This window comes from Sander lucioperca, chromosome 10, assembly GCF_008315115.2.
Source record: "Sander lucioperca isolate FBNREF2018 chromosome 10, SLUC_FBN_1.2, whole genome shotgun sequence".
Classification (NCBI taxonomy): Eukaryota; Metazoa; Chordata; class Actinopteri; order Perciformes; family Percidae; genus Sander; species Sander lucioperca.
Window position 1 is genome coordinate 4,096,783 of NC_050182.1, and position 22,674 is coordinate 4,119,456.

A 22,674-nucleotide genomic window follows, 5' to 3' on the forward strand; every position below is an offset into this window, starting at 1 on the left:
ATTAGATAATTCAGTGGAGGAGTCAGTGCCTCCCAAGTGCTGCCTCAGATTATTTTCTGAAGCCAAGATCTTGTTTCATCATCCTTCACTGATGGAATCCAGCCAAGGTGCAATAAGCTAATGGTCTGCAAAGATGATTGTTTCTTGTTAATTCCGCAGGACGTCCTTTTGGCGACTTTTGTTCAAAGTCGGAAGTGATAGGCAAAATAAAGGGAAATGTAGCTTTTAATCAAAAATAGATAGATCTACATCACAAAATCATGAGAAACTCATCGAATTGGCTGTTTCCACCACGGATAGGCCTAGAACTAATTATAATTATTATAATTTATTATTATTATTATTATTATTATTAATAATAATAATAATAATACATTTCAATCTTTGTATATTAAACTGCACATCACAACATCTAGACATTTAGGATGTCATATTTACCGGCAGCATAACTGAAGGCAGCACTGTGGTCTATACAATGACCACTAGATGTCAGTATAACTCAGCTCACCGTGCAGTCAATCAAACACTTGAGTGTGAACTTTAAAAACAATATTATGACAATTGATACACTGATGAAGACTGTGGCCTGACTTGATCTTTGTTGCTGATCTTTAGAGAGCATTTATATGATTATTTTCTTAAACGATATGTTTGTGTCTGCGCCATGCAATTAGCCAAGAGATCAGACGAGTCCCGCCTCTTTGATATCTATATACGGACTGTCTACAGGAGAAACCAACCACGGAGGCTGGAAAACCCCTGTGTCCGGTGTCAGGTGGATGGATCAGGCTTCTGGGCGGGACTTGGCCGCCAGCTGGAGGACTGGCATTTTGGAGATCGGTCATCAGAGTGAAGCGTCTTGTTGGGAACAACATCGGGAACATCCGCGCAGTTACAGCATTGAATACGACATTTCCAGCAGTTCTCCCAGGAGCTGAAGAAAGAATACGTTCAGACTCGGTTATTCCCATCGTATGGAGCAGAGCAAGCTCTCCGCGAAGTGCGATTCCCCTATAAAATAATACGCAGCTTAGCAGAATGCAAAACACGGAGCTGCGGAAGAATTAAAAAGTTACAAATCTAACAGCCAACTGCGTCAAATAGGTCTGCTGCGACTGGACTGCAATCATGTAGCCACTTTTTAATTAAGAATTCAGAAGGATATGTCATTTGCAGTTGCTATGCAGGACACTTTGAAGAGTAGCTCGTAGGTTGTGAGGTGAACTCTCGGTGCGGGGAAACCAAAAACAGGACAGAAAGAGGTTTATTTGCGCTCCCTGTCGCGTCTACGACGTTTGCATCTTCTCCCACTCTAGCTAAACATGGCAAGACTACGGAGGAAAGCTTGCATAGCCCTGTTTCTCTTCACACTATTCATCTTTGGGACCATGATGGGACTGAGGACCCTAAAGCCCAGCGACGGCTTCTCGGATCTGGCTCCAGGCTTGGAGCTCCTGCCGATGATAGTGGGGAAGATGGACCGACGCTCCGTGTCCCGTGACGCCACCGCGTCCCCGGGTCAAGCCCATCCGGCTGGCAGCAACACCAAAGCAGTTTTGTCCAACTCTGGCCCCGAGGGGACAATATTTTATGATGTTCATATTTTTTACTACACCTGGTACGGCAACCCACATATGGACGGCAAATACATTCATTGGGACCACATCCTTGTTCCACACTGGGACCCCAAAATCGCATCCAGCTACCCGAGAGGGAGACACGTGCCGCCCGAGGACATCGGCTCCAGTTTCTACCCCGAACTTAATCCGTACAGCTCGAGGAACCCGGACGTGTTGGAGTCCCATATGGAGCAGATCGGGGCATCTGCAGCAGGTATAGTTCAGAGATGAACGGGCACCCTGGATTTCTTGGAGAGAGATAGAAACAAATAGCTGCGTTTTGTTCTTCGTGCTCAGCAGCTGCACAGAAATTTGGCCTTTATAAAGCTGCTTGAGGGGCACAAAACATTTTCAGCACTCCATCCACTGGACAGCTCCCCAAATATCTGCTGCTGCGCTTTTTTATGCAGCACAGAGAGAAACTTCCTGACTTCAAAAGGCCAGTCATCAAGAGATCAACTCATTAGGTTTACAAAATTGATTCAGGACATTGTAGAGTTTGGTTCAATTTAGTGTTTTTTCAACACAACATATCCTTTAGTGCTGGGTGAAATGGTAGAAATCAATATCTGGATATTAATAAGTAATATATAATTAATAAGTAGTATACTGCATTTTAAAATATTCATATGAAAAAGACCAGATTTAAAATAGTCAACATGATGTTTAATGCAATGAACTGTTCCACTTTGCTTATGCTTTTATGGTCATATCATTGATATATTTCCACTGAGAGTCAATACATGTTAATATTTTTGTAACTTTATTTAATCAGGTGGTCTCATTGAAATCAAGATATTTTTAACAAGAGACCACCTGAGAAAACATTTACAGTCAGACAACCAGTATTCAAAAAACCAACAAACCCAAAACCAGACAACCAACAATTAAATGAAATATAGATTAAGAGTCATAAAACAGATCTGATAAAAAAGCTTTATAGTCATAAAGGGGTATGTATGTATATTAATATGTGCATGAACATGTGTGCAATCGTCTTAGGTTAAGTTGGATTGTGTGCCGTAGTTGCAAGACTTGTACAAAAGAAGAGATGTACGGTATAATTATAAAACTCTCAGCCCTAATGTCCTTATCTCGATTCTTCAGGCTTCCATCCATTTTTTGGATCACTCATTAATTATTATGAATAGGTATGTTATTAGTCTTTTCAAAAACTTGTATGGCTTCCCTAAAGACAGCAAAGTCCTATAGCCTGGTGTCGAGTAACAGCCTGGTCGTCAGCCGTCAGCAGCCTAAACATGATAGGTCCTAATGTTGATTTGTCCTGTGACCAGGCCATCTATCCCTTTGAAACCTCACCGCCTGGACAGATGGATCATAGGAGTGCTGGCTCACAATGCTTAGTTAAAATATTCCATTTAATTAGATACCACAGCCAGCCAAACTCTAAATAGTTCCATTTGGCTTGATGACTGATTCCCCACCACTTCACAGAGGCCCATAAATTAAATGAATAGCAGCAGCCATATTCTTAATACACACAGACGTAGTTGGGCATTGTAATCTAATAGTCTCCACAGCTTCACAATAAGCAGACATGAGTTTAATAAATTAGCTCTTAGTGCATCCTCTCTAATGTCAGGCGCCATTGTGGCTGATATGAAATTATTTCTCAGCCACCATCAAAGCAAAAGGAAACATTTTCCCTACTGACACATATGAGCTGTCACACACTAAAGCTGCACGGAGAGATTGCCACTAAAACAAGAAATAATAAATAGTCCAAATATGACAAGTGCATATTCATCAATCAGGTGCAGGATATGGGTGATGGTAGGCATTCAGATAAAAAGAATCAACTATCCTCCATACAGCCACAGATGGATTACTGAACAGGCCTACCGAGCACAGGGCCAGGGGCCCAAGGCTTCAGGGGGGAACAGAGACTCTTTTTTTAAGTAAATGGTAACATTTCTTATGGACAACAAACCGCAGGTTTATATGAGTGTTACGCAAACACAACACAAAGCGATGCTAAATGACCAGAGATGCAAAACAAACACAAGTGTTGTACAATGGCCACAAAGAGATGCAAAATGACCACAAAGAGATGCGTCTTTGTGCTGAATTTTCCTATTTAGGTGGGGTAGGATCCTTTTACATATCTGTGTCCAAGACCCATTGTTTCAAAATCCACCCATGCATCCAGCATCTCACCACACACCTTACCAGCATCTGTCTGGTCCTATAAAATACGGTAATTACCCAAATGGACTACCAGGGCAGAAATTTCACAGCGTGTTCAATAAAAGCACAACTGACTGTGTTCGTTCAGTGGTCTCAAATAGGTCTATAAAACTGTGTAAAGGGCTACGTGCAAACCTCACTGTAGATTAATTAAAGCAAAAGTTTTTCAGCTCCCATTTCCCCCTACAGGATTGTCAGCATTTCTTACCATCAGCATGAAATACATACATATACATTTCAACAATGCCTAAGATAACACTTTTAGAGGTTCATATGCATAATGTCTGTGTCTTGGGTCCAGGATGAATGATCAGACTCATGTGTCTCTGTATGTCTTCAGGGGTTCTGGTCCTGTCGTGGTATCCTCCCGGCTTGGCTGACGACAATGGTGAACCCACTGAGGATTTGGTACCAGCTGTACTGGATGCTGCATACAGACACAACCTCAAGGTAAATCAGTCAGCACATTGTGTGTGTGTGTGTGTGTGTGTGTGTGTGTGTGTGTGTGTGTGTGTGTGTGTGTGTGTGTGTGTGTGTGTGTCTCTTTGAGACCTGAAACAAAGTAGGAAAAGAGTCTAAGGCTGGAAGAAGAGCAATGAATCAAATCCATTGTGAGTCAGGATATTCAGCTTAATATTTACCCATACTGCAAGTTGTTGCAGGGAAATGAGTGTTGATTGTTTAATGATTTGTCCATTTTAAATCAGCAGCTGTTGATGGAAGAGTTGGTTTTCCATCAATAATGGTGGTATGGGCTTTGCAGTGGGTATTTAAAACTTATTTTACTTCTATTTGAATTTATTTAACCAAGTAAATTCCCTTGATCCTGTAACAATAAAGACCTGGCCAAGACGGCAGCATAAATTGGAGACAAAACAATAAAAAAAATCAGACAACAAATAAAACTATACTAAAAACTAAGATTAAAAGAAGAAAAGATAAAATTTGGAATTAAACGGCATTTATCAGAACATTTACACTTGTCTTAAATTAATGGATGGATCCCATACATTAAAATCTTTTCCTTGTTCCAAATGGCTATAGAAAATAAAAACAAATGCTTTGCTTACCATCTCTGTCCGTACACTAGAGACAGAAAGCAAATATGCCTTGTGATCTGAGATGATTACAAGATGAACACTGTGAATTTGTTGGGATATGAATGTAATTTACCCAGAATGGCTTCATAAATGAAAATATAGCAGGGACAAACAGGAAGAAAGAAACGTCAGTCTCAGGTTTCTTAAAAGAAAGACATACATCAAGCCAAATATCTATACATTTGTAACAGGTAACAATTTACATTGTCTTCCCCTGAGCTGTAACAATGTCCACAATGTTTGTAGGCTAGCATTATAAAACAATATCAATATTAATCTAGTTTTATCAGAGTTAAGTACGAGTTTGAGTTGAGTGAGCTGAGACTGCAAAATATTAAAGGCAGACTGTATTTATGAAGTGTATTTAGGACAGAAGATCCACAGCTATACAACACCTTATCATCTGCATAGCAATAAGTATTAGTTGCATGTGCATTAACACTTAAATTATGTAAAGAGAAAATAAAAGTAGGCTGAGCACAGAACCTTGAGGTACTCCATTGAATACAGTAAGCCAGCTTGAACTGTGCCCACTGACTTTTAATCACTACAAACTAAACTACAGGAAGGCTACAACTAACACAGACAATGTGCTGTATAATAGTATTTAAGTAGGCTAAGTGTTTAAAACGTCCAGCTTGTTGAACGTAGATGTCAGTGTCTGGGGAAATACCCATTATTTCATTTCTGAATGGTTGCCAGAATATGAATGAGGCTAAGGTCCGATGTGTAAATATGATTGCCTGTCCATTATCTCTCCATCCATTCATCTCACTAAGAGCACAGTGACACAGGAGCAAGGATTAATGATGCTTCACAGAGGTGGGCAAAGAGCTTAACACTTCCCAGGATAGTCATCTCAAGCCATAGTGCTGTGGTGAGTTATACACAAAAGCGGCAGTTTGTTTTTGTCGCAAGGTAAGGTTGAGAGCTGTTGAACGTGTTCTGCTGCCTCGTATAAGGCTGTCTTTGCTACTTAGGGATTTGACTTCAGATGTTTTCTGCTGCAGTGACATTTCCAGCATTAGAGCAAAAATCAGGTCAAATAGCTGCTGCTGCTGGATCAGTTGTTTAGTGGGGATTGAATGAGCTCAGGAGCACATCAGCAGGGTGGAGAGGTGGTGGTGGTGGTGGGGGGGGGTAGCAAACCACATGACCAATTTGCCAATTAGGTTGGAAAATGGCACATTCAAGGAAATAAACTGCCCACCATGTTGGTCTTTTTGACTCCTGTCACTGTATTGAACGTTTACAGGTAAAGCTTGTTCGTAATGCAATGCAATTCATGTCAGATGCTTTCCAGATAAAGATGGAGAGAAAGGATAACGACTGATAAGAAATTATGACACAGTGGTCAGAGTTTGAGGTGTTTTTTGTCAGACTGTAAAAAATCTTTAAAATGAGTGATGATACATCATGTGTTCATGTGCATATTAAAAGCTACGCAGAAGCTTTCTGTATGGAATTGAAATGACATATAAGAGAGACAGGCGTGTAAGAGTTTTCCTGTGTCAAAGCAGGTGCCATTAATAATGCATCAACAGCATTTGCACTAAATGTTTAAGTAAAGAAAAATCAGCCAGCTGACCAGAAAAAAAGCATTAACATTACTGTAAGGTTTTGTTTGAGTTACTATGATTTTTAGAGGTAAAACAATTAGTTGATCAATCGGCTAGAGGGTCGAAAAATAACCGGTACGTATTTTGATAATAAATTAAAGGTTTTAATGTTTCAAGTAACAATAATGAAAACTGTTCTCTTCTCTTTTTTTGTTGTATTTTATAGACTAACGATTAACAAAAACAATAATCATCAGTAACAGTGTTGGGAGTAACGCGTTAGAAAAGTAACGCAATTACAGTAATGTATTCCTTTTTGCTGTAACGCAGTAATATAACACATTACTAATTAAATTTAGGTAATATTATACTCGTTACAATCTCAGTAACGCGAGTTACAACGCATTTTAACGCAACATTTAGTGGTGCATTGTTTTTTTTAAGAATTCACCAACACCGCGACACATTTCTTCACAGGAAAAAAAAAAAAGCCGTATTATTTTCCTGTCGCTGTATTCGATGGTTGAGATGACTGTAGAGACAAATACATTTGCGAGATGGATATTATTTTCAGGAGTTATTACGCTGCGTTGAAGTGAGCTGTCCTGTTTCTGTTCCCGTGGTCAGAGCCAGAACCAGAGACGGTACGGACAGCATGTATGTCCCAACAGGTGACGGTACGTCAGCGGCTGACAGATATAAACATGTCGGGAATTAATGTTGAGGCTTGCTACACGTAAATATCATTGCATTTTATCAGCTGTGGAGAGAAACTATGCCTGTAGTGGAATGGCTTCGAATGACGACCAAAAGCGCTTGTCTTTTACTGTGACCATTTACTGTTCAATATGTTGCAGTTTTACAAACAAGAAAGTGAACAACTGGAGCCTGACGAACATGTTGCATCCTGGTTGCTTCTCAGTAAGCTAGCAAGAGTAGGCTACACAACAGATAACTTCCGTGTAGCCTACTTCAAAATAAAAGCACTTCCTGTGACTATTCGCAGTAAAACTAAATTACTGTTAAATAAGGTTGTGTAGGCTACCTTTTCACAAATCAGCTGTAAATCAAGTACTGTAAATAATGTTAATAGTGAATTTTAATCACACTATAATTGAACATTTCCTTTAGAGTGTTTTAACCTAAACATGAATTTCTTATTGAAGTGCTATAAAACATTTTACAACAATGCCGTACTTTTAATTGAGTATTTTCATTTTCTCCTACTTGCCTATTATACATTTTACTTATCTATTTTTTTATAGATTTAGTTACTTTGCATATTTATATTAATTATACAAAATATGAATAATCTATGATGTATTAAAGTGGATAAAGACGAGACTTTATTGATCCGGTGGTGAAATTCACAAGCTAGCTGCCAAATCAAACTTCCCCTGTTATTTTGGTGAAAGTAACTCAAAAGTAATGCAGAAGTAGTGTAACGCATTACAATTCAGAGACAGTAATATTGTAATATAACTAATTACTCTCAAATGACAGTAACTAGTAATCTATAATGTATTACATTTTGGAAGTAACTTGCCCAGCACTGATCAGTAATCAATAATGAAAATAATTGTTACTTACAGCCCTAATGATGTTCATAGAGAATATAATGCTAAACAGGGGCTATAGTATTGAGATGGTTTTTGTTTTTCAAGTCCCTATTAATAAATTGTCATCATAAATGCACTTTTGGGAAGCACACTGCATTTGAGAGATCATACAAATCTTTTCAAATTGTGGAAAAAATCACCACTATACTCTTACTGAGTAAGATTCATATTACTGTGCTGACGTCAGCAGGTTCCACATGTAATTGCATTTTGTTGTATGTTACTTTTTGAATGTATGGGACAAAAAATAACCAGTCACTAGCTAAAGCTAAAGGAATTTGTATTTACAACTTGCTAAAGTTATCACCAAGGTTAATTACAAAGCAAAGTCATAGGGAGGATCATTATAAAACAATTTATTATGATGCCAGTGTTTGTATCTTGATGTGAAGATAAAGATAATTTATTTTCCTGCAGCGATGTGACACATATTAGCCTCGTCCTCCGTATGAACCATTTTGATGAGAGGCAGTCGGTTTGTCAGGCCAGTCTGTCAGACTTGATATCACATTTGTTTAGTCTGCTGTTTGGCTGCAGGCAAAGAAATAATGTATCTCTGCAAGGGCAAGACAAGAACGCCTGGATTACACATGCAGAATTCAAAATTATGTCAGGAGAGAAGCTAGCCTAATAGATTCAATTTAATGCCATGCTTTATTGTCATGAGTGACTGAGCAAGCATGACATTTTCATAAAAAGTGTGGAGGAAGCGTGTGTGGAAAAACAGACCATGACATGCTTTCTACAAATCAATATAAAGTGGCTGTATATGTAACTTTCAGTTTGTGTTGATTTCAGCAGTCCCTTTGGACAAAAGCGGTACTGTTTTTACCACACCTGCTGTCGTAAAGGTCTAGGAGTTAGCGTTACTGGGAGGTCATATAGTTGGAATGAATGTTTTGCTCAGACAGAAAATCATTCATTTACAATAAGAGAGTACGTTACAGATGCATTGTTGCATTTCAAGTGTTGCATACGGTAGGCTAACTTAGCCTACTTTGGATGTATCGTAAGCTAAACCGGATATCTTTGTCACTGTGTCACGACTACGAGCCAAAGCAATACGAGTTTGTTGTAGCAACCAACGTAATAACTTAGAAACATATAGCGCATTTCATGAAACCCAAGGACAGGTACAGGGGGGACAAAGAGAAAGAAAATAGTAGGCCAACACAAACGCGGACTAAAAGGAATAAAACGTCCGCGCTAAATGGAAGGGGGACGCAATTTAATGTCGGCTACTGGCATACAACCACATCACGCATTGTAAAGTTATTTTATGAATGAAATAGACATATTACATAGCCTACCTGAGGGCCAATTCGGGGACGTTTTTGAATTATTTACAATCCCGTAATTGTTTCCATCTGTTGAAAGCCCGACCGAGTGTGACTCAGATTTCGCCCGTTGTCTTTCACTTTGACTTTGACTTTTAGCTTTTAGTTGTTCTTCGTTTAATTTCCTTCTTTTCTGTGATGGCCCTGCCCCAGTATCAGCCATAACTACAGCAGATAACTTCTAAAATAAAATTGTAATACAATTAGGCCTATATAAAGAAATCTCCTGTTACCCTTTACCTGGCTGGATACAATAACACAGGGTTTTCCGGTGTTCAGCCGAAATCTGTGACCTATCAGAATGTGTAACTGTAGCGCCGTCTACCTGCCTTAAATCATTTTGTTACTTCGGGGGAAAAATCGGACCCGGGCAGAGGCATTAATAAAAACTATATACAAATAGCGTTCTTTTCACTATTAGTCTTGTTTGCTGTTATAGGTCATTTATAATCATCAGATGGAACATTACACAGTTTCAGAAACATATAAAAGTTACATATAGTCACTTTAACATTTAAGAACCGCATTGAAATAAGAAGGAAGTGCTGTCTTATAAAATCACATAGAAGCTCACAATCAGACAGCAGAGCAGAGAAAGCATTAGAATATTTTCTTATTGTATACAGCAGCATTATGAGTGCATCATTTCCAAGCATCCTCTTCGAGTTCTCCTTGTTTTTGATGAACTCCTCCCAGTCCCTCTGCACAAAAGGACATTTATCGCTGAAGTGCTTCTTCTTGCATAATTTTAGCAAAATGCTGACAAGGAAAAGACCTTTGGCTCTGATCATTTGGAGCTCAAATACAAATTTTCTAAAGCAACAACCTTAAATAATTAACTCTGAGTGAGGAGGACAGATGGTCTCACAGAAGCAGTGGCAACAGCCAAAAGTGTATCAGATCAGGGTTCAGGAAACACACATATCGGCTTTTAGTTGCAAAGTGGCTACCAGTCTGAGCTTGTTAGAATGCATGAGCAGTTTTGTTTTGAATCATCAGGCCATTGGAGAGTCTGTATAAGCACACAATATAAACCAGGGCTGCAACTAACTATTTTTTTTAATTACATTAATTATTGTGTCTATAAAATGTCAAAAGATAGTAAAAATTGCCTGTTGTAATTTCAAGTTGATGTTATCAAATTGCTTGTATTATTCAGATAATGTCCAAACCCCAAGGATAGTCAGTTAACTATCATCAGACAGAGAAAAGCATCAAATACTTCAAATTTGATTGGATCGCTCAAAATGGGCCGTGACTAAGTGCGATTTGGAGTTATAGGGGGCTGTTGCTGGCTTCACTTGGACTCTTCTCAGGACGAGGATGAGGGTATAATGATGAGTTAATGTTTTACAGGAAGATAAAAGAGAGGGATTTTGCTATAAAAAATTCTAAATTGACTTTTTTGAGACATATTTTTGGCAAATAGCAAGAGATATCTGAATTAAATTTGAAGTTGGACAACGTATACTAGATTGTAACACTGAGCCACTCTACAAATTACAGCAATTGCCTATTTTGCCTGGTTGGTAATGTAAGCCTTCCCAAGATTGTTGAATTTGTATGCACCCGTAGTGGTCTATGGAGCTTTAAACAAGAGGCATACACTAAATTACATATTTGACATAACTGCATGCACAGTTATGAGATGAATGGAAACTGTAGGGGAGCTATCTCACCAAAAACAAATCAAACTTCCATCATACTGGTAATCCCACACCACACAGCTAAAAACATACTGATCCCTCCTTTGGGTAACACTGCACAAGAAAGCAATGCACTTTTTATTATATAAGTTGAACAGTATTTCAACAGCACCCACACACAGCTTGTGTAGCCTGTATTTTGTACGGCAGAGTTGGAGAGCAGATCACATGGAGCTTCCACAGCAGAGCAGCTGCTCTACCTCCGCTTGAAGAGGAGCTGAAATAGTTCTTCTGCCCAGGGGAGGATGGGGGCGGTTTGGTAGGGACAGGGTGGGGGGTGATTGGAAGCTGGAGCAGAGGGAAAATGTGCATCATGGGTCCCATGACTCAGTTTGCCTCTCTGAACAATTGGCACCCTTAGGGGCTGTAAAGGTCCTATCCAGTAAGTAGGCCATGTAGCTGCATGTAGACAGGGGAATAATGCCTATGGGTGCCCTATGATGGCATCAGCCACACTTTCCAGATGCACAGAGTAGCTACATTCAGTCTTACGTGACCCCCCCATTATTGTGTGTGTCCACTGGCTTTTGACCACAGAGCGAAACTGACACTCTCTCATAGAGAAATGTGCTCAGCTTTGTTGAAATTGATCTAATTGTTATAAGGGTCTGGACCTTTATCTTTGTGTTCGCTCATATGCCTTCTTTAGTCCTTTCTGCATGACATGGCACTAAATTCCACTCTGCCTAACATGAATCATGCTGGGGGTGTTCTGGTCCATGCTGTCAATGTTTATGTGGTATTACAATGCGTCGACTCTGTCTCATTTACTTCTAAATTACCACAGAGTAATGGGCCGGTGTGTTTGGAAAATGAGCTTTCTAGTGGCCTGCGTTCTGGTGCAGTGAACAGGAGACCATAACAGCTTTTTCCCTTTCCGTGGATGATGATTATATGGCTTCATACCTGCTAATACTTTGCAGTTTTTCAAAATAGGTTCAGATTTGATCTCACTTTCCTGGGCTCCTACTTAACAAAAAGTCCAGAGAGTTATGGGTTCACTAACACTGTTTCCAGGCTATGAGTTACTCAGATGGCCAGGATCTTCCTTCCTCTATTTTTATTCAAATTGATATTTTGCCAGCAATGTGCATCTTACACCATCAAAATGTATAAAGCACATAAAAGCACTTAGCATCTCCATTTATGACACATGTGGTTCTGTTTTTCTTGCCTCCAGTTGACAGTTTAGCTATAGACATTTGCAGTTTAAAACAATTTGCTAGGATTTAGCCAATTCCAGCCATCACTTTAATCCATTATTACACTTAAGGCCAATGTCATAGTGGCACAGTCAGTGCAGCCAATAGTCTGTTTTTTCACAGAAAGACTCCAGTGCAGTGTGCACCACATGCTTGCATTACAGCTTCCCTATAGTAAACATTTTAACATACACACCATTACCAAATACACGTAACAAAGCTTAAATTTTAAACACATGCACACATGCTTTAATCTTGCAGATTTTCTGTCAGTGTTTATGCTTTTTTTAGCCGGGCTACCAGTGTGGCGCTGTGGATGGGAATGTCAGTCTGTCGGGCGACCACTCCAGATCAAAATATCTCAACAACTATAAGATGGTTTGCCATGACATTTTGCATAGACATTCATTGTTGAATTCACGCTGTGGGTGCTTAATGATTTTGTTGATCCCCTGACTTTTACTCTAGCAGACGTTTGTGATTTGTAAGTGAAATGTCTCTGCAACTTTTGAATGGATTTCCATGAAATTTGCTACACACATTCATGTACCTCATAGGATGAATTGGAATAACTCTGGTGATCACTTAACATTTCGTCTAGCGCAAACATCAGGTCAAAAATGTGATTTGTCCAATTCTTCTTAGTCTTTTTCAAGCAAAAATACTGCTCTAAATGCAGACTTGCATAAGGTTTTATCAGGAATAGGAGAGGAATCATACAATATAGCTGATGTAGCTCACCCGAGGACATCTTACATCCATTTAGTTGCTGTGGCCTCCAACATTGTAAAAAGCCCTTTTCCTTCAGTTTGTTCCCCTTGGGTGTCCGCTGCTTGAGAAGAAAAGTGTTTCACTTTGATCATACATTATTCAAAGTCTCTGAATTCTCTGGCTGTTCCTTAAAATATTCACCTTAAGCACTTTTTGTGTTCATGTCACTTCAGGTCCGTTGTTCCTCTGCTGCTTTTGTTCATCAATTGCAAATGCCCATTTCTAACTGAGCCATAACTGAGTGTTGCAAAAGTCTCCAGAGAGGCAGCACTTAGGGTGAAAAACATCCCCTACAGTGTGACAATTTCCCATGAAAATGCAACAGTGAAAACGTGGTTCTTTACAGTCACATCCTGTCCAAAAAGGTCTGCTTAAATGGCTAACTGTGGAATCCTGTACTGTTGGCTAAAGTCTGTGTTATATTATTTTATTTATAGGTTGTAGAAATTCTGTAAACAAGTACAGTCACCTGTAACATGGTACTAGGGAAGAGAAACCAGACGCCTAATCTAATGCTATGCTTTAGGCAGGAGTTCACAAATTTTTAATGACTGACTGCCAATTTAGGGAGCCAGCATATGATTGACGTTGCCACGCAACCAGTAGCTTGCTACAAGAAGCCATCCCTAACCTGGCAATTCAATTTTATTTATAGTGTCAAATCATGACCGACATTATCTCAGGACACTTCACAGATAAAGTAGGTCTAGACAACACTCTCATGTTACGTTCAGAGGCCGCACAAAATGTCCAGCATTGCCCAATGGGCCACACTTTAAAAAAAATATTTTTTCACATGGAATATTTTACACTATGACTTTTTGGCATTTTTATGACATACTTTAAGGTTTTTGCCAATTTTATGACTTACTATGTAATGCTTTTTTGACATTTTTATGACATACTATACTATGACTTTTTATAATATACTATATTGACGTTTTATGACATACAATATATGACTTTTTATAACATACTATACTATGACTTTTTGACATTTTTATGAAATGCTATGATGACTTTTTTAACATTTTTATGACATACTATACTATGCCTTTTTGACATTTTTATGACATACTATACTATAACTTTTTGACATTTTTATGGCATACTATGACTTTTTTGACACACTATATGACTTTTTGACATTTTTATGACATACTATACTATGACTTTTTGACTATTGTATTACATACTATGACTTTTATGACATACTATAATATTACTTTTTTATTACACTACTATGACTTTTTGACATTCTTTAATGACATACTATACTACGACTTTTTTACATTTTTATAACATTGACTTTTTTAAAAAATTTTATGCCATACTATGACTTTTTATGACATACTATACTATGACTTTTTTACATTGTTATGACATACTATGACTTTTTGAAATTTTTATGACATACAATACTATGACTTCTCATGACATACTATACTACTACTACTTTTGACATCTATTTTAGATACTACTACTACTGACATTTTTATGACTACTTTACTAACTATTTGACATTTTATGACATACTATGATTTTTTGACATTTTTATGACATACTATGTGATCTGTGAGTGCTGACTGTGGTATATTTTTTAATGACAGTAATATGATGAATAAAAAACTAACAAGGCCCGTGACTTTCTGTATGTTTTTCTAGGTTGCATTTCACATCCAACCATACAGAGGACGAAACGACCAGAGTGTGCACGACAACATCAAGTACATCATTGACAGGTAGGCTGCTCCTCTCCATCAACTTAAACAGAAAACCATTAAGATTTCATGCATTCTTTCAAAAAGAAATAAAACCGAAAAAGTTGCAGACTTAAATACTTTTAGAACACATTTCTGATTATATAAAGCCAGTTTCATAACTTATGAATAAGTTTTTGAAGCAAAAGAATTTTCCAAATTTTTAAACACCACATTTGCTCTGAAAAGCAGCATCTGCCAACTACATACAAACTCAATACCTCAAATACCCCAACGATATTTAGTTTCCAACCAATTTAAGAAGAAATAGAATGCAAATCTTCATATTTTGCTTCTATAGTGATAATGTGTCAGGTTGTCATTAAATTAAGAGTCCGTTACCTTCTGGCCTTTTCTCTAGCACCCTTATTTGGTCATAATTTTCCCTCAACCGACATGTTTGTCCATGACAACGTAGTCTGAAAATATTGGCTGGGTTTCTATTAAATTTGCTCTGGACATTCATGATAAGTGACATCAGGTCAAAATAATATCCACTTGTTACCAAAAAAACAAGCACAACAAGAACATTGTCAAGAATCTTACTGATTTGGGCTCCCCAGACAATAAACACTTTACATTTTCAACATGAGCTTTCCTCTGATGTTATCCTCATGTCCCACAGTCAACTTGAACAGATTGTACTGACACTTTTTGACCACAATAATGTTCCTCAGGGCATAAACCCTTTGAATTAAAGTCCCCTGTGGTCTTTTCTCTACCAACAGACTTGGGAGAAAGTTAACATTTTTAGCCCCACTGCTTTGCTGTCAAACCTTGCAAAATGATCAGTTATTACCTGTAAAGAACATAGCAGCCTCTTGACTTAATCAACTAGTTATTAAAGCAATAATTGACTGTGTTATTGTTGTCTTTAAAAGGTACGGTGACCATGGAGCCTTCTACAAGTTTACTTCCACCACAGGGAAAAGTCTTCCCCTATTCTACATCTATGACTCCTACCTGACTCCTCCTGAGTCCTGGTCTGAATTCTTGACTCCCACGGGCTCCCACAGCGTGCGCGGCTCAGCCTATGACTCCATCTTCATTGCCCTGATTGTGGAGGAGCGTCACAAGCATGACATCCTCGCAGGTGGCTTTGATGGCATGTACACTTACTTTGCTTCCAACGGTTTCTCCTTCGGCTCCTCTCACCAGAACTGGAAGGCCATCAAAGCTTTTTGTGATGGCAACAATCTCCTCTTCATCCCCAGCGTCGGACCAGGTTATATCGACACCAGCATCCGGCCATGGAACAACCACAACATGCGCAACAGGGTGAACGGTCGTTACTATGAGACGGCCCTGCAGGCGGCGCTGAATGTGAGGCCAGACATTGTCACTATTACATCTTTTAATGAATGGCACGAGGGGACACAGATAGAGAGGGCGATGCCCAAAAAAACAGTGACCCGTGTGTACTTGGACTATCAGCCACATGGACCCGATCACTACCTGGAGTTGACCCGCCACTGGGCGGAGCAGTTCAACAAAGAGAAGGAGCAGTGGCTCATGTGAGCTTTTATCGATCGGACTTGAAACAGCATGCACAAGTGTGTGTACACATGAAGGAAAAGAAACAAAAGAGAAGGGAGTGAATGTAGAGACCAATTATTATTATTATTAAAAGGTTACTCTGGGGAATTTGTTCCTTAAACGAGTCTCTGGTCTTTGTTCACTTAATGCAACATAATCAACGATTGTCTCAAACACAGTGAGAAAACTGTCACCACATAACTGAACGACCTGAGACGTAGCCCACGTATGATCCTTGTTTCCTTCTCTGCAGTTAAATAACAGATTTGATTACAATAGCCAGACACTTTTATGGTTTCGCTTTCATTCACAATTGGCTGTCAAGCCGAATGAGACACTAATGTTGATCTTTGAAAGCAAATGTTTATTTCTTAATAGGTCAAACTATTGCTTTAAGAGTCAAATGTGTTATTTTGTGACACATTTTGGTTTGACATAACATTTACAATAGGATTTTGTATCATTTCGGAGGTGTTCAGTGTCAGAGTATGTTCATTAATTTTAGCAAAGTAAAGCAAGTCAGACAGGTTGTTAAAGCATAGTTACACTAAACTTGGCCTTAAGGTTGTAAAAACAGTCAGAATTTTAGAAATTTGAGTTTTGTTGTAATTCCCTTTAAGGAAAGCCACATTCATGGTGGGCACACACAACCTTCCGTCACTTAAGTAAAAACAACAGAATCAGAAGTTAAAAAGTTAAGGCCGAGGCTCAATGTTTGAGTGTCTATATGAATAAAAATTTACCACTTGCTGGATCACTCTGCTATATGGATTTGTGTGATTTAGATTGATGAAATCCTGCTGTCTATTAAAGTAAAAGGTACTTTCACACAGGCATTTTTAAGAATAAAACTATGCTCTTTGGTTGTGAAGGGCACTTCTGAGTGGGTTCTGCTAGTTTTATTTTCTTCAAAAAACACTTTACTTCCAGGCACCTAAAACTAAAGATAGATGTATGTCTCAAATATTTTCTTATGCATGAATAAGACTGCGATACTGAAAAACAAAACTTTTATTGTGACTGTGACTAAGGTTATACAATCCATCAAAACAAGTTTACATCAGGCATTGAGAATTTAAAAAATGCTCCAGTTTTTAACATGCAAGTTGGCAGATGAATTTCATGTCGTATATCCACTTGGGCAATGTGCAAGTCTGAAATATTACAGTATTTTATACAGTTAAATGTAATGTAGTTTAAGCTACAACATAAAACAGTTATTGTAACTGTAGCAGGTGACCAATTGTAGTGCAAACTGACATGAGGATAAAATAAATACAGGGGATTTATAAGTTAATAAATAGTTCTGGACAAGTTTGATGTATAGTCAATGCAATTCCCAGAACCCATCCCTTATTGCAAAGAATTATTCAGGCCATAAAATAAGTGCCTTACTGTTATTAAAATAAAAACCCAAACCATTGTTTTCTCCGTTATGCCACGTTGCTTTGACAGTACAAAGAGGATAGTTTTAATTTTATGCAAAATAAAATCCATACATACCCATACTAGAGAGCTGACCTTGTTCTGTTTCTGAATAAATGGTAGAGAACTGTGACACTCTAAAATCCCACATAATCCCATTATATTAGTAGTAAGGCACCAATAGTAAGGCAGAAAAAATGTTCATCAAAAGTTATTTCAGACCTTAAAGCAGCCACCAGAACAATATTGGCCATTGAGTTGCTCCTGAGTTCTAGTACTTCCTGAGAAAGACTCATCTTCCATGTAACATGAAAAGGATTCATCTTTTCTGAGAAGCCCCGGGGTCAACGCCGGTTGGGCGTCTCTGCGCGTGTTATGGAGTGTAAAGAGTTCAAAGGTCATTCTTGCCCCGAGTCCTCTGACAGTCCATATTTGTGCTCCAGCACATTAACCGTAGAAGAAAGGGCACTGAAAACAGAATTACAGTCATGTTTCGTTTAATGCATCTAGTGTCCTTCAGAGTAAACGTGGGAGAACACAATGCAATAAAGCTACTCTACATCGTATTGTTATTATTGTTGGCACCCATTGCGGCTGTAACCAGATATTAGTCTGCTCAATGATGCAAAACACCCCTGATTACTTGAGTATTTACTAGGGCTGTCAGCATTAACACGTTAATCGCGATGTGATTAAGGGCCGAGTATAACGCGTTATTTTTATTTATTTATTTATTTATTTATTTTTATTTTTTTTTAAATCGCATTAAACGCATGCCGCCATTTATTAATTTATTTTACACTTTACTCGGCTTCGCGTCATGCCTAACAGGCTACTATTGTGACCCTTTGCCACACCTTTACTTATCATCAAGCTGCCATACTTCCTCGTAACACAGCTGCTGCTGCAGGCATGATGGAGAAAGACAACAGCAACACAATTCTGAATGGCGCTTTTTATTTTCCAAAACTCCCGGACGGCTCGTAGACAAATCAAAAGCCATATGCACATTGTGTAAAGCCGAATTAAAATATCACCGAAGTTTGGGGGGCAGCCTCTAGCTCAACCAGTAAGAGCGTTCGGTCCATGTTGGCTGAGTCCTGCAGCGGCCCAGGGTCGAATCCGGCCTGCGGCCCTTGGCTGCGTATCATCCCCCTTCTCTCTCCCCCTTTCATGTCTATCCACGGTCACTATAATAAAAGGGAAAAGCCCCAAAAAATAATCTTTAAAAAAAAAAAAAAAATTCACCGAAGCACGTCAAGCTTGAGCTACCACCTACGAGCTAAGCATAGTACAGTTAACGTGACTCAGGTTGATGCTAGTGGGCTCAGGCAAAGCACTATTTTGGAGAGTGCTACTCGCCGACCTATTGATGAAACCAAATCCCAAAAAATTATTACAGCTCTTGCGAAACGGGTGGCAACTAACTGCAGACCCGTCAGCATCGTAGAAGACTCGGGTCTTGGCATGTTCTGACCCGTCTTATACATTGCCGTCGAGGGGGACAGCAGCCCCACGCACACACAGCCTGTACGACATGGAGAAAGCAGCCAAACTGGAACTGCTGCAAAGTGATGCAAGGTGATCACTGGACGTCAGTGAGTAATCAAAATTATTTAGAAGTTACTGCACACTATATTGACTCTGGTAAGGATAGGGATTTTTAGTTTTTTAGTTAGGTACTTGGAGGAATTGTGCAATAATGACAGATTCACACATTTTTCTTTTGTTAACAGTAAATAAATAATAAACAAATACAAATCTTAAAGTCAAGTTCATAAAGTAACTTTCCTTGCATTCATTTGATTCCCAATCAAGATACACTGGTACGAATTGCTTTCCATTGTTAATACGTACTTAAAAACAGTTCTGAAATGCAAAATAATAGAATTTTAATCATGTGATAAAACATGCGATTAATCGCGATTAACTATAGAAATTCAGCGATTAAAAAAAAAATTATCGTTTGACAGCCCTAGTATTTACATATTCTGACTGCATATGCTTGACTACATTTGTTTACTTGTTTCCAGGAGAGTCAAAATCATAATCTGTTGTGCATGTATTCCCTTCCTTCCTGAGTTGTGCAGTAAACAGGAAGGAACAATCACAACACTATATTACACTTCAGTTTTGCATATATTCGCTGTCTCCAATTCACTTCATTTGAAGTCTGTACGACTGCCAAATTTAAGAATGGGTTCTCTTTGTTGCCCTACAAATGTGCATAGGCAGTCAACCGTGTCCCAAATCCATACTAGAGTTAATACAACTTATATACTACATACTTGTTGTAGTATAATGTTTTAGCATATTATAAAATGTTAACAGCAATGCCAGATGTAAGGTGTCAAACTGCAACTTTAGAAAGCTACTGCCAATTAAACTACAAAAAGAGTCATCAAAATGTTTTCCCCAAGATTTAATACTTAATACTTTTGCTAATACAAATTCTTTTGCAGCCATTTCTCCACCACCCACAATTTATTTCAATATTTTCAACCTGTGAGCATCCTCCATACTCAAAAACTGACTGTAGTATTCATACGGTCTGCTTTGAGTATACTTTATTTTGTCACTTTTACACTGCGAACACACTGCATCCTAAAAAAACCCAGCTAGAATCAGTAGGTTGGATGTATTTGGAAATGCACAAGTCGTTATTCACATAACACTACCAGATGACAAACTGCAGGATCAGTCTCAGAGAGCCGTGTACAGATCGCTCTGATCAATATTCATTTATGACTGAAATCTGAGCCATCATATCCTTTGTCTGGCCTCTTTTGCTGCATGGAAGTATAATGTGACCTTTATCACGCTTATTTACGTATTTTATATAGTGACAAATAGTGAAGAAGACAAAAATATATCATAGGAAAACTGGGAAGCCACTTAATGCCAAATTAATTTCACAGTGAAATTATAAAGATATGCTGACTGCATCTATAACTTTTTGAAGGACCGCAGTCAGCAAGTCAGATTTAACTCATGTATATCATCCTTAAAAACTATAAACACAGGGGCACCACAAGGGTGCGTTCTGTCGCCTATCCTATACACACTGTACACCAACAACTGTCAAGCTTCCTCTTCAGCCCACACTTATTTTAAATATGCTGACGACACAGCACTGGTTGGTTTTTTTAAAGTCTGACATTTCTTCTGTGAAAGGATTTCAGAGGGAATTACAGGGTTTCACTCAGTGGTGTTCTGATCATTTTCTTGAAATCAATGTGAAGAAAACAAAAGAGATGGTCATAGATTTTAGCAAAAATAGAATAATAACCCCCCCCCCCCCCTTCTAAGAGCAATGGTGAACTAATAGAGAGGGTCTCAATCTACAAATAAAAAAATTGACTCTAAACTAACTTTTAATGAATGTGCACTGAACAAAACTAAGAAAATGCACCAGCGGATGTTCTTCCTTAGGAAACTAAACAATTTTAGATTAGACAGACACATTCTTGTAATGTTTTATAAAAGTCTCCTCAAGAGTGTTCTGTCCTTTGGCCTTATCTGCGTGTTTGGTAACATGCATGTTAACCAAAAGAGACTGCAGCGCATGATCAAGATGGCCAGTAAGATCATCAGACTTGACCAGGTGTCGGCAGCTCAGCTGTACAATGAGCTTATCTTAAAAAAGACTGACCAAATCCTTAATGACCCCACTCACCCTCTCTATCATAAATTTATGAGAAGCAATACGTCATCTGATAGAATTTTACAACAGAGAATTAGAACAGCAAGGTACAATAAATCATTTGTGCCTACAGCGATCAGATTGTATAATGACCAAGCACATCGCAAGCACTTTAATCCCGCGCTGGCACTTTAACTGGACGGTAGATCTCAATTCCTTGACAACCACTCCTAGTTATTATTTTTTTTATTTCAATATTTTTAGCTACCTGATAATATTAGTAATTTTTTTATGTTTTGTCAATGTCAGATGTTGGATTGTGTAGTCATTTCTGCAGTATTGTCATTTTTTGTATTGTCACTGTCAATTTCTTTCATTGTCATTTCTGTAGTATTGTTATTCTTTTCTCTATACATGTTTATTGGCTTGTCTGTGGTGTCTATATGTTTAGAGAATATGTTGTGACAAGGGCGCGTAATGAATGACCACATGAATAAAGTTTACCTTGACCTTGATATTAGACTACCTTTTTTGTTCCGTTTTTCTTTGCTAAAATTTAAATTCTCCTGTAAATTATTTTGTGGAAGTTATTGGTGGATATGATTTCATTTGAACAATGACACATTAAACTGCAGCAACGGAAAGCTAAGTAAGTAACAGCATGAACTCACCAGCCGGGTCTGATGATGCGGTATTTCCCAAGTACTGATAGGTCGACCACGGTTGATCCGAGGCGGCTGTGGTCTCCTATTGGTCCGCCATCCACCACCAGTGCTAGTTTCGGCCAGAGCTCCTGAAACTCCTTTAGGAGGAAAAACACAGCAGTATTAAAAAGAACAATTTTGTAAACTTAAATGACAAAAGACATAAAACAAGGAGAGATACCAACCTGTTTTTTTTTTTAAATTAAGATGCTGGGAAACACAGTGAATGTCAAACTCTGATCAAAGCCTCTCTAAACTTGCCATGTATTATTTTTCCACTTACATTTACGGCCACAGTGCTCGTGCATGAGCTGATGTTGGCGCTGGTAAGCGCGAGTGGTTCAGCACACATCTGGCAAAGGCGTCTCATAAAGGCATGGTCTGGGATACGTACGCCTACGAGCTGAGGGGCAACAGTAATAGTAACAACAGACGATCATTAATAAACCATTTGTTTGCAGTTTTATTTAGCAATATCCAGTTAA

The 22,674-nt window shown here is 38.5% G+C and overlaps 2 protein-coding genes across 3 annotated transcripts in view; one reads left to right on the top strand and one right to left on the bottom strand.

Annotated features, from left to right (window-relative positions):
- Positions 1-717: 717 nt before the first annotated feature.
- Positions 718-17,293, top strand: LOC116043020 (glycoprotein endo-alpha-1,2-mannosidase-like protein). Of its 2 annotated transcripts, XR_004898610.1 has the most exons (5): positions 718-1,833; positions 4,168-4,277; positions 14,787-14,863; positions 15,763-16,984; positions 17,016-17,293. XR_004898610.1 is itself a non-coding variant. In XM_031289520.2 (4 exons), the coding sequence occupies exons 1-4, from the start codon at positions 1,323-1,325 to the stop codon at positions 16,397-16,399; spliced, it is 1,335 nt and encodes a 444-aa protein (XP_031145380.1). In that variant the 5' UTR covers positions 718-1,322; the 3' UTR covers positions 16,400-17,293. The 2 variants fall into 2 exon arrangements, 1 of the variants encoding a protein (XP_031145380.1); XM_031289520.2 differs by having other exon boundaries at positions 15,763-17,293.
- Positions 17,294-17,410: 117 nt separating this feature from the next.
- The window catches only part of yrdc (yrdC N(6)-threonylcarbamoyltransferase domain containing), an 8,845-nt gene continuing 3,581 nt past the window's right edge, over positions 17,411-22,674 (bottom strand). Inside the window, exons 4-6 of the mRNA XM_031289530.2 lie at positions 22,473-22,592; positions 22,157-22,287; positions 17,411-18,310 (exon numbers count right to left, since the gene is read on the bottom strand). Coding sequence (XP_031145390.1) covers positions 18,241-18,310; positions 22,157-22,287; positions 22,473-22,592 — 321 coding nt within the window. The 3' untranslated portion in view covers positions 17,411-18,240. The remainder of the gene's footprint in view (positions 18,311-22,156; positions 22,288-22,472; positions 22,593-22,674) is intronic.